At 35.2% G+C, this 11,953-nt stretch overlaps 2 protein-coding genes across 5 annotated transcripts; one reads left to right on the top strand and one right to left on the bottom strand.

Annotated features, from left to right (window-relative positions):
* The first annotated feature begins 4,606 nt into the window (after positions 1-4,606).
* Positions 4,607-8,602, top strand: LOC115698272 (importin subunit beta-1). 4 transcript variants are annotated; one of them, XM_030625481.2, is made up of 3 exons: positions 4,607-4,891; positions 5,486-7,913; positions 8,003-8,602. In XM_030625481.2, the coding sequence occupies exons 2-3, from the start codon at positions 5,497-5,499 to the stop codon at positions 8,199-8,201; spliced, it is 2,616 nt and encodes an 871-aa protein (XP_030481341.1). In that variant the 5' UTR covers positions 4,607-4,891; positions 5,486-5,496; the 3' UTR covers positions 8,202-8,602. The 4 variants fall into 4 exon arrangements, with proteins under 4 accessions (XP_030481341.1, XP_030481343.1, XP_030481342.1 ...); XM_030625483.2 differs by having other exon boundaries at positions 4,686-4,891; positions 5,491-7,913; XM_030625482.2 differs by lacking the exon at positions 4,607-4,891 and adding an exon at positions 4,894-4,958.
* Positions 8,603-8,868: 266 nt separating this feature from the next.
* On the bottom strand, positions 8,869-11,425 carry LOC115698273 (probable L-type lectin-domain containing receptor kinase VI.1). The gene has a single exon (XM_030625484.2). It carries the CDS (start codon positions 11,166-11,168, stop codon positions 9,141-9,143), a length of 2,028 nt encoding a protein of 675 aa, XP_030481344.1. The 5' UTR covers positions 11,169-11,425; the 3' UTR covers positions 8,869-9,140.
* Positions 11,426-11,953: the final 528 nt, after the last annotated feature.

Here is an 11,953-nt window from a genome sequence, read left to right as displayed (position 1 = left end):
GGGAAAAAGCGCCCGGGAAACCTAAAGACGACGAAGATTACAAAAATGAAGTGTCGTATGGCTTAAGCGACACCCCACGTCCCAAACTCCCACCGAGTTTATTATGGCATTTTCGTCACAACAAAAATGACGTAGAAAATGAAAACAGTTTTAGCGACTATTACGATAATTGTGACGCGGATGTGGAAGTTGAATTAGAAGAAGGGGAAGAAAAAGTAAGTGTTTTTAACGACAGATCAGACGATGTCTACTCTGACGCCATAGATGTATTCTCACTCTCCGAAGCAATCGACATCGTGGAAAGATCAGAGAAAAGAGCGCGGGAATTCACGACAGACAAGTTGAAGTTGAAGATCATCGAAGATTCTAGAAATGGTATTAACAATCAGTACCCGGATTTTATTATCCAGAGATTTTTGCCTGATGCCACGGCCTTAGCCGCGGCTTCAACGCTCGGGGCCATGAGCTTGAAGAAGAGTTGCGAGAGTTATTATAGTAATAATAATATTGCTGATGATCGAAGTTTCAATCATCAGCAGAGACGTCGTTCTCATCATCGTAAAACGTCTACGTTTGGAGGACGGCCTTCTTCGATGACAAGAACGACGTCTTTTTCTTCGAGCAAAGGAGCAGGTGGGTGTGGTTTGGATATGCTTTTTCCTTGGAAACAGGTGAAGCATAAGTGGCCTATGTGTGGTGTGAAAAGCCCTGTTCGTCATAGCAGCTCTTTTAGTATTAATAAAAGTAATAATAATAATAATAATAGTATGCAACTCAAACACAAAAAACGTTGAAATAATTAGTAGTAATATATATCCATCCATGATTATTATCTCAAAAATTTTCTTGTATTTTGTATAGATATATTAATTAAGGATTATTGAATAAGAACAATATCTAGTATTATTATTATACATGCATGAGTTTAATATCTAGGTTGTTTTTAATCATTATAATTAACAAAGTGCAAGTATTATTTCTCTACTTAATTGCATGGGATTTTGTTTAAATTAATCTCTATTTCTTTGCTGAGTACCATGTATATATATTGTATTGAATCAATATGGATGTAGATTATTGTTTTATCTTTATTAGTGGGAAGCTTTTTGTACCATTAATAAATTAATTGATAAATTAATGTACTTAATTATTTTAATAATATTTGACAGGTAAATTTCCTATAAAAGACAAATAAATATTATATTCAAACACATCTTGAATATTATTCATCTTCTTTTAGAAGTCCTTCCTTCTCTCTCCTTTTTCTAAGTACTAAAGTTTCATGATAAAATTTAAAAACAAATTTTGGTTACTTTTAATAAAAAAAATTAATATTTAGGGTGTTTTCAAGTGTCTAAATTTTTACATTTCATCAATATTTAGGGTATTTTCATACTATTTATAGATAGAGAAATTTTTAGTTTTGAGTTTAAATCGTAGATTAAATATTATTTACCAGTTTACTATTATCGTGACATAGAGCACGTAATCGTCTAGCGTTTTCGATTCAGATTGGCCAGTACACTTGAATTTAGATTTGAAATAAGAAAAGTCAATTGTACCACTTAACATATTGATTTATGATGCAGTAAATACCGTTTGTACGAAAGAGTTATTATTCTTAACTTAAAATCATATTTCTTACTTATTGGTTGCCTCATTAGGCAACAATAATGACATTAATTGTCTCATTCAGAAATGAGAATTTAATGGTTACTCTATCAAGTAACATGAATAGTTTATCTTATTATACTAAAACTTGATATTGTGAATATTTATGTTATATTATGATTTACTGATTAAATATATATGTAGTTGATTATATGAATATTATTGGTTGTCACTCTATGTTGTATGTGATTTTGTATTATTATTTTTCTTGCTGAGTCTTTATGATTTACCAGTGTTTTGTGGTACAGGTAGAGAAAAAAGAAAATTATGGCAACCTCGAGTCAGAGGTCTTCCCTAGCGAATGTACATATTAGCTCAGCTAGCATGCAGAGTCAAGTTGTTGGGACTTCAATTTTATAGTATATATTTATTTGGGAGTAAAAATATTATTGTAACTCTTTTGTAAGTTTGAAAAAGGGATCCTCAAACCCAGCAATTTCAAAGATTGTAAATTATATTAAAAAATAATTAGTAAAGTTTAATTAAACTTAAATTGTTAGTTTATTATTATAAACTAATTTATAAAAACACATGCAGTGTCTGTATAAGTTAGGATATATACGATATAAAAGTTTAAAAGTAAAAGAATGCCCTAAAATGTGTCCAAATTTAGAACTGCCATATTTAAGTAAAATATTTTTAAAAATCCATATTTCATATAATTTTTACTATAAATATTAAGAAAATTACATTATATATCCATTTTACTTGTTTTAATTAGTACCTTTATTTCCACATTTTTTAAGATATACCCACATTTATAAATGATATCCCCATTATGCTCCTTAGGTTAATATAAATTATGTGCTAGACTTAAGTGGAGAGTGATCGTATATTAAGCAACCCACTCACAAAAATAAATATATTTTAATAAAATATAATATAAAAATATTTTTGATAAATAAGTAGATGTATTTCTTAACTTATCCCATATTTGAAATTTCAAGTTAGAAATAGAGATAATTACATAATGCACTATTTTTTATAAATAAATTATATTTTTACGTTTAAAGAATTTTTTTTTACATTTTTACGGTTTTCATAAATAACACGAAAATAACAAGAAAAATAAATGACATACAGATAACAAAAAATCAACAATAAATTAATAAAATAATAACATAAAAAGACCGTATTTTCTATAAATAAAATAAAAAAACGTAAAAATGTTTAAAATTCTGTAAAACTGTATTTTTATAATTTTTTTATTGTTTTTGTGTATTTGTGATATAATCCCTTAGAAATAGAGGAAATTACACTTAGTATGGGATTTTAAAAGTTCTTATGATAAATATGGCACATTTAAGTTTGGCCAATTTATATGGTATTTTTTTATTTTTAGGTTTTTTTATGGTATTTGATATGCCATATATATGTAATTAGGTTTCTAAATCCCATATTTAATGTTTTTATTTGTTTAGGAATTTTTATTTGTCATTGATGCCGGAAAAGTCACCGGAGTTTCTTTGCGGTGCCGGAAAAGTCACCGGAGTAGCGGTCGGTGCCGGAAAATTCGTCGGAGTTGCTGCCGGCGCCGGAAAATTCGTCGGAGTTGGCATTTTTGCCGGAAAAATCACTGAAAAATACCAAGAAACCGGTTTCTTGAAGTCTAAGAAACCGGTTTCTTGGTGATTTTTCCGTTGACAATGCCAATTCTGACGACTAATCTGACGCTAGCAGCTACTCCGGCGACTTCTCCGGCAGCGACAGTAAACTTCAGAAAAGTCATCAGAATTGGCATAGTCGCCGGAAAAATTACCAAGAAACTGGTTTCTGGTTTCTTGATGAAGAAACCAGTTTTTTGGTAATTTTTCCGGTAATTTTTCTGACGACAATGGCAATTATGATGAATTTTCTAGCATTGGTAGCAACTCTGACGACTAATACACCGACATCTACTCCGGTGACTTTTTCAGTACCGACAGTAAACTCTGAGAAATTCGTCAAAATTGGCATTGTCACCGGAAAAATTATCGGACTAATCACCAAGAAACTGGTTTTTTTTTCAGTTTCTTGATGAAGAAACCAGTTTCTTGGTAATTTTTTTTGTATTTTTTTTTCTCTATTTGGTTGATTGATGAAACTGGTTTCAATTATTTTCAGTGTATATCACTTTTGTTTTGTTTTCATAATCTTTATTATTGTTGTGTAACAAAATTAGTTCCTTGATGAAGAAACCACTTTCTTGGTGAAGAAACCAGTTTCTTGATGAAAAAACCACTTTCTTGGTGATTTTTCTAATGATTTTGCTGGCGACAATGCCAATTCTGACGACTTTTTTTACGCCGGCAATAACTCTGGCGATTTTTCCAACACCAGGAACTACTCCGGCAACTTTTTCTAAGACCGACATCAAACTCCAGAATAGTCGTCGGACTTGGCATTGTCACCGGTAAAATTACCGGAAAAATCACCAAGAAACCGGTTTCTAACATCAAGAAACTAGTTTCTTGGTGATTTTTCCAGCGACAATGCTAATTCTGATGACTTTTTCGGCGCCAGCAGCAACTCCAGCGACTTTTCCGGCGCCAGCGACTACTCCGACGACTTTTCTGGTGTCGGCAGTAAACTCCGATGACTTTTCCAGCACAAGTGACAACTTCGGCAATCACTATAGTATTATTTGTTTTATTTTTTTTAAAAAATAAATATGAAGAGAATTTTAATATTTTTTATGGTAATTTAATTAAGTTTTTATTTTTTATGAATTTTAAATTCAGATTTTTTTTTAATGTCTTATATGGTTTTTTTTAGAAAAAAACCCATATTTTTAGTTTGATTGGTTAGATAATGCCATATTTAGTGGCAATTACTTTTTATGCCATATTTATCATAACCTTAATAATTTTTCCCATATTTTTGAAAATAGCCCTTAGAAATAATCCTCTAGAAATAACAAGTATAAGCCCAATCGAAGTCATAAATGAGAAGGCCCAAGCCCATTTGATATTTTGAGGAGCGCCTCGCCTCCTCTTCCTCCTCCCGCTTCTTCCAAGTATTCGAAATATATAAACAAATATATTTTCATCTCAATCCTCAAAATCTCATTTCTCTTATTTCGAATCTCTCTCTCACTCTTTCTCTCTCTATCTTTACTATCCCTTTCCTTGCAGTAATCTAGAGAGAGAAACTAATAGCCGTTGGGCCACACTAACCCTAGCTGTTTCCTCATCGACTAGGGTTTTACAGCCTTATCTCTCTCATCGCCTTTCGATTTTAGGTATATCTCTTTCCTTGATGAAAATTTAGTGCTTATGCCAATCGTTTCTGCTGTCAGATCCGTTGAGGTTTTTGATTTTAACTGCCGATTAGGGTTTATGCTTCATAGTAGTGCTTGTTTGAATCGCATTAGATCTTACCTCTTGTTTGTCGCTATGCCTGGATTTATGCTTTTTTTTTTTTGTTTTGTTTACTATGTTTTCAGTGGAAAATGTTGTTAAAGTAAGTGAAAATGGAGCTGGAAATTATTTCGGAAATGTTGTTAAATCACTCTGATTTTCATTTTATTTGATTCTGTATTGTTAAATCGTTAAACAAGCCTACAAAATAGTTCTGGCGATTGTGGAGAAATTTTTGAATTTGAATTTTGTTTACTTTATGCTGATGATAAGTATTATTTTAAAGATTTTATTTTTAGTATTTAAATAAAAAAGTACTTGTGCACATGCTACAATGTTATATTTAAGCAGCATTTTGTGTTAGTTTAGCAGCAGCTAACTTTCCTTGTGTTTTTGTTTTTTCTTTCGTTACAAATCTTTAGTGTCTTGCTCATGTCCTTGATTTGATTAATTATATGTTTTTTTTTGTTTGACAGTTCAGAAAGACATGGCTTTGGAGATCACTCAGTTTCTATTGGCAGCTCAATCAGCTGATGCAAAAGTGCGTACTGAAGCAGAAGCTAACCTAAGGCAGTTTCAAGAGCAAAATCTTCCTGCTTTTCTTCTGTCCTTATCATTTGAGCTTGCAAACAATGACAAACCTACCGAATCACGACGTCTGGCTGGTATTGTGCTTAAGAACTCTTTAGACGCTAAAGATGCTGCTACGAAGGATCGTCTTGTGCAACAATGGATGCAAATTGATGTATCCATCAAAACCCAGATTAAGGACTTCCTCTTAAGTACTCTTGGTTCACCTGTGCCAGAAGCTAGGCACACTTCTGCACAGGTTGTTGCTAAAATTGCTGCAATTGAGATTCCTCAGAAACAGTGGCCTGCATTGATTGGGACGTTGCTTGCAAATATGACCCAGAGAGAGAGTCATGCTGGCCTGAAGCAGGCAACACTAGAAACTTTTGGATACGTTTGTGAAGAGATATCTCACAGGGACCTTGAGCAAGCTGAAGTCAACAATGTTCTTACTGCTGTTGTCCAGGGGATGAACTTTGCTGACAACACCGTTGAAGTTCGTCTTGCTGCAACAAAGGCTCTGTATAATGCCCTGGACTTTGCTGAGACCAACTTTCAAAATGAGATGGAACGTAATTTTATAATGAAGGTGGTCTGTGAGACTTGCATGTCTAAGGAAGTAGAGATTAGGCAGGCTGCTTTCGAGTGTCTTGTCTCAATAGCATCAACATACTATGAAGTGCTTGAACCTTATATGCAAACTCTTTTTGAGCTTACATCAAATGCTGTTAAGGGAGATCAGGAGTCTGTTGCTCTTCAGGCAATTGAATTTTGGAGCTCTATTTGCGATGAAGAGATAGAACTACAAGAGTTTGATCCAGAGAGTGGGGAGTCTGGTGCTCCTCATTCCCGCTTCATAGAGAAGGCTCTTGCATCTTTAGTGCCAATGTTACTGGAAACTTTGCTTAAGCAGGAAGAAGATCAGGATCAGGATGATAGTATCTGGAATGTATCCATGGCTGGTGGGACATGTTTAGGTCTTGTGGCCAGGACAGTTGGCGATTCTATTCTTCCTCTTGTAATGCCTTTTGTGGAATCTAACATAATGAAGCCGGATTGGAGATGCCGGGAGGCAGCTACATACGCATTTGGTTCGATTTTAGAAGGCCCCTCTCTTGAAAAGCTTTCCCAACTCGTTCAATCTGGGTTAGATTTCTTGCTTAAGGCAATGAAGGATGAAAATAACCATGTCAAGGATACAACAGCTTGGACTCTCAGTCGCATTTTTGAGTTATTGCACAATCCTGCCGGTGGTTTCTCTGTGGTTTCTGCAGAGAACCTTGAACGTGTTGTGCAGATTCTGTTGGAAGGAATTCAGGATGCACCAAACGTAGCAGAGAAAGTTTGTGGGGCTATATATTACCTCGCCCAGGGGTATGAAGATGCTGGGCCCGCCTCCTCTGTGCTCACAAGATATATCCCAAGCATTATTGATTGTCTGTTAAAAACTGCCAATCGTGCAGATGGTGGTGACTTGAAGCTTAGATCATCTGCTTATGAAACATTGAATGAAGTAGTTAGGTGTTCGAATATTGTAGAAACTTCTAGCATCATAGCCCAACTGCTTCCAGCTATAATGGAAAAGTTAAGTAGTACAGTAGAGCTTCAGATTGCATCATTGGAGGACAGGGAAAAACAAGGAGACTTGCAAGCTTCTCTCTGTGGGGTTCTCCAAGTTATTATCCAAAAACTCAGCAGTGTCGATGAAACCAAGACCGTGGTTCTTCAGACTGCAGACCAGATTATGGTTTTGTTTCTAAAGGTCTTTGCTTGCCGTAGTTCCACCGTGCATGAGGAAGCAATGCTTGCAATTGGTGCACTGGCTTATGCAACCGGAACAGAGTTTGAGAGATACATGCAGGAGTTCTATAGGTATTTGGAGACCGGTTTGCAAAATTTCGAGGAGTACCAGGTTTGTGCCATTACCGTAGGCGTTGTTGGTGATATTTGTCGTGCTTTGGATGGCAAGGTGTTGCCATATTGTGATAGGATAATGGATCTCTTGATTAAAGATCTTTCTAGTGAAGAACTTCATCGTTCTGTGAAGCCTCCAATATTCTCTTGCTTTGGAGACATTGCTCTTGCAATTGAAGAGCACTTTGAAAAGTATGTTCCTTATGCACTGCAAATGATGCAAGGAGCTGCTGAGCTCTGTGCTAGAATGGACACCAGTGATGACGAGTTGATAGACTACGCGAACCAGCTGAAGCGCAGCATCTTTGAAGCTTATTCTGGTATTTTACAGGGATTCAAGGATTCAAAATCTGAAATCATGTTGCCATATGCCCAACACCTCTTACAGTTCATAGAAACAGTTTTCAGAGATAAACAGAGGTATGTATAAACACACACACACACATATATATATATGTACTCATTTTGTTGTCATGGCCGTGTATGCTGACTGAGTGATTTGTTTGCAGGGATGAAAGCGTGACGAGGGCCGCCGTTGCTGTGATCGGCGATCTTGCAGATGCGCTTGGTCCAAACACCAAGTTGCTCTTCAGAGAAAAATCATTTTATGTCGAATTCTTGGGTGAATGTCTGGAATCTGATGACGAACAGCTGAAGGAAACTGCAACTTGGACTAAGGGAATGATCAACCGCATCATGGTTTCTTGAAAAGAAACATAACATCCCTACGAGTCTCTTGTTTTCAGTAAGTTTGTCATGTCTCTCCGGACTTCTTTTGTCTGTTGCCGATCAATTTTGAATTTTCATGGAAATTTTTTTAGGGAAAAGGAAATTACTAATTAGTGCTATGGGTGGGAAAAAAAAGAGCTTTTGAAGTTTCAAGTATATATATATTGTCACCACTTCTAGATGGAATTGGTTCGTTGTCTGTTGTGGAACTCTGTTTAGTGTAATGCATCCACTGATCAGTGGGTCTTGTGTCATTTATTATGTTCTTCCTTCTCTCTTTTTTATCTACAGTTTCTCTAGTTCTGTGAATTGATGATGATATGGCTATTATTATCTACACTTAAATTATATATATAAAAGTTATTAGTATCTTTCAAGGATTTGAATGTGAAAATGAAGTAATGAAGTTTTTGATTTTGATCATTTGTAATTGTCATTTCCCAACAAGCCTATAAAACCTATGAATATATATATCTTTGGGTGGTTACTCTTTGGTATGTATGCTTTTCCTTTTTAATGCCACAAAACTCTTACCTCTTTTTTCTTCATAAATCAATATAGTAATTGTCGAACCACACAAATTTCCACTGAAATGTTATGATTTCTAATGACAAATAATAAATATACATATTGTACTTGAAAAAAGTATCCCAAAAAATGTCATCGAAGTTATTATTAATAATACAGTATGGAGATGGTGTGGTACAACTTTTCATATGGTGTTATTAACATCAATTAATCGTATTCATGTAACATCTGAACAACACTGTTACGATATAAATCTATCTAACAAAAAAAGACTTTATGGTATGGAAGAAAGAAAAGAATTTTCACGAGAAAGAATTTAAGTTAAAAAGAGAATAAATATAGCAACAATGTACGAACCATTTTCTTTTTTATTATTATTATTATTATTATTTATCTACCGGCATCGAAAGAACTGTAAGAGATAGCACCAAGAGATGAAGACCTGTATGATCTAATTTTATCATTAGAAATTCCTTGCATAAACTTTGAATCTAATTCACTCTTACGTCCAGAATCAAACACACCCCAATTCTCAATCATAGGAAGCTCTTCTTCCCAATTCAAGTACCTAATCACTTGCCTCATATTGGGCCGACATTCGGGCCTATAATGAGAACAAAGCAAGCCCAACTTAAGAACCAACTCCATCTCTTTAACAACAAACTCCAAGCCCAATTTCTGATCCACAACATCAAGCAAACGGCTCTTTTCAAAACACTCCATAACCCAATCCACAAGCACAAAATGACCAGACCCAATAGGCCTTTTCCCAGTAGCAACTTCAAGAAGCAAAGCCCCATAAGCAAAAACATCAGTAGAAGTCGAAGCCCTTCCAACACGAGCCAACTCAGGAGCTATATACCCAATCGTGCCAACAACACCAGTGGTGTGAGACAACTCACCATGATCATGAATCCTTGCTAAACCAAAATCACCAAGCCTTGGATTCATATCTAAATCGATTAAAACATTACTCGATTTCACATCTCTATGAATCACAACTTGTTCCCACTCTTCATGAAGATACAAAAGCCCAGAAGCAACACCTTTGATGATGTTAAACCTTTGTTCCCAACCCAAAACGACGTCGTCTTTGGGGTGAAATATAAGCGAGTCTAGGCTACCGTATGGGATGTAATCGTAGACGATTAAAAGATTGTTCTTTTTTTTACACCAACCTTGAAGATTAACCAAATTCTTATGCCTTAATCTTCCCAAACTTTCAATCTCAGCTGCGAATTCTTTCATACCCTCTTTAGAACTTCTCGTGATCTTTTTAACGGCGATTTCAACTCCGGTCGTCGGTATAACACCTCTGAAAACGGCGCCGAAACCACCAACTCCGACGATCTCTGTTTCTTTAAAACCTTTTGTTGCCAAGTAAAGATCTTTATATCGAAACCTGTGTGGACAATCCAATTCCCAATCTTCAAGACGCTCAAATGGCATAATTCTTTTGTAAAGTGTGAGTATGAAGAGAACCCCCAAAAGGGTCAGAACCAGAGTAGACAGAACGGCGATTAGAACAACGGTACTTGTTTTTAAAGAACTGGGTGTGTTCTCTTTTGGGGGTTTTGGAAGTAAGGAGAGATTTAATGGCGGAGCTTCACCGTTTAAGGAGAAACTCCAACCCAAAACGTAATGAGAACTGGATTTCATTCCCGTCGATGAAGAAAACCCAACATACATATTTGGCAAAAAAACCTCTGTTAAGTTTATCCAGTGAGACATAAGGGGTTGGCTCGGTTTCTTGTCTAAAGATTCAGGTCCAACTGTTACATTAACCAAACCAGTTTTACCATCGTAATCAATCCACGCTTGAATCGGATCTCCGCTCTCTAAATCAACCTCTTCATCACTTCCTCCTGAATGGTAAGCCGCCGGTTTAGAAGTCAAAGAATCCATCCCATTTTTGTTGATTCCGACATGGTTTCCACTCGTGTCAGTGAGTTGGTTGTACCCATTAACTGTATCGAATTCGACGGCGAATACATGGTTGGTTGAGTCATTATCGTTTCTGGAGTTGAAAAGGCCGAGAAAGTGGCCTGCTTCAGCTCCAGGGAATCGGGTCTTTGGAGCAATGGTGAAAGCGAGACCGTACCCACCTGGGTCGGAACCCCGGTTGACAATGGCGAAGACGAAATGGGTACTGAAAGAAGAGACGTTTGGGTAAGAAGAAGAGTTGGGATTAAACATTTGAATGGGTTTTGAATAGAATGAATGGCCGATGACGTTCTGTGATCGGTTTGTGAGTCTGAGTTCACCATTGTTTTTGATGATGGAACCTCCTTCTCTTTTGAGATCGGTTTCGTTTCCTTTGAATCCATGGAAGACAAAGTTTAAATCTTGAGGCTGAGCAGAGACGATTAGAGATGAGAATATTAGGAAGGCGAGTGAAAATTGGGTTGCCATTGTCATTTGGGAATTTTGTATGAATAGGAAGAAAAGAATGATATTTAAAGTGCCGTGTTGTGTAATGGTCAAAGTTTGAAGAAAATTTATGTAGAAAATATTGGCTCCAACTTTGAGAGTTTTAAAACTTACGCGTCCTTAAAAGGAATGTACTAATGCACTCTTAACACCTTAACACTCTTAATTTGTTTCGGCATCTAAAATAATTTTTTAATCTAATTTTTTTTCATATTCATTCAGGTTATATCTATTTAAATTATCTTACAAAATTTCGAAAAATTTAGAATAATTTACAATATAAAAAACAATGGTCAAACAACTTATTTTACACATGTATAAAATAAAATAGTCACACGTGCAATACACTGTTTGAACGTAATTTTTGGCATGTTAAACTTTTCCGAATTTTTTAAAATTTTGCAGCATATTTTAAATAACTATAACGTACATGATCATGAGAAAAAAATTGACTAAAAATTATTTCGGATGCTAAAACAGATAAGGGTACATCAATATATCTATTTTAAGAGGGTGCATTGTAGAATTTTTTAAAAGTTATTGCACTAATAATATTTGAAAGTGGTAAATATTATTGGGTGATTCTACAATACACTCTCTTAAAAGGGATGTATTGATGCACCCATTAACTTATTTCGGTATTCAAAAAAAGTTTAGTCTAATTTTTTTTCATATTCATGTACGTTATAGCTATTTAAGATATCCTACAAAATTTTGAGAAATTTGGAATAATTTACAATATAGAAAATAATGTTCAAACAGTCTATTTGACT

Source organism: Cannabis sativa, chromosome 7 (assembly GCF_029168945.1).
Source record: "Cannabis sativa cultivar Pink pepper isolate KNU-18-1 chromosome 7, ASM2916894v1, whole genome shotgun sequence".
NCBI lineage: Eukaryota > Viridiplantae > Streptophyta > Magnoliopsida > Rosales > Cannabaceae > Cannabis > Cannabis sativa.
Note: the sequence above shows the minus strand (reverse complement) of the source record. Positions and strands in the feature narration are given on the sequence as shown.

Excerpts from the sequence above, each read along its gene's own strand:
- LOC115698273 (XM_030625484.2), bottom strand. The coding sequence starts at position 11,168 with ATGACAATGGCAACCCAATTTTCACTCGCCTTCCTAATATTCTCATCT.
- LOC115698272 (XM_061101752.1), top strand. The coding sequence starts at position 4,926 with ATGCCAATCGTTTCTGCTGTCAGATCCGTTGAG. Across the intron at positions 4,959-5,490 it reads CTGCTGTCAGATCCGTTGAG|AAAGACATGGCTTTGGAGAT; the intron begins GTTTTTGATTTT and ends TTGACAGTTCAG. Across the intron at positions 7,914-8,002 it reads GTTTTCAGAGATAAACAGAG|GGATGAAAGCGTGACGAGGG; the intron begins GTATGTATAAAC and ends ATTTGTTTGCAG.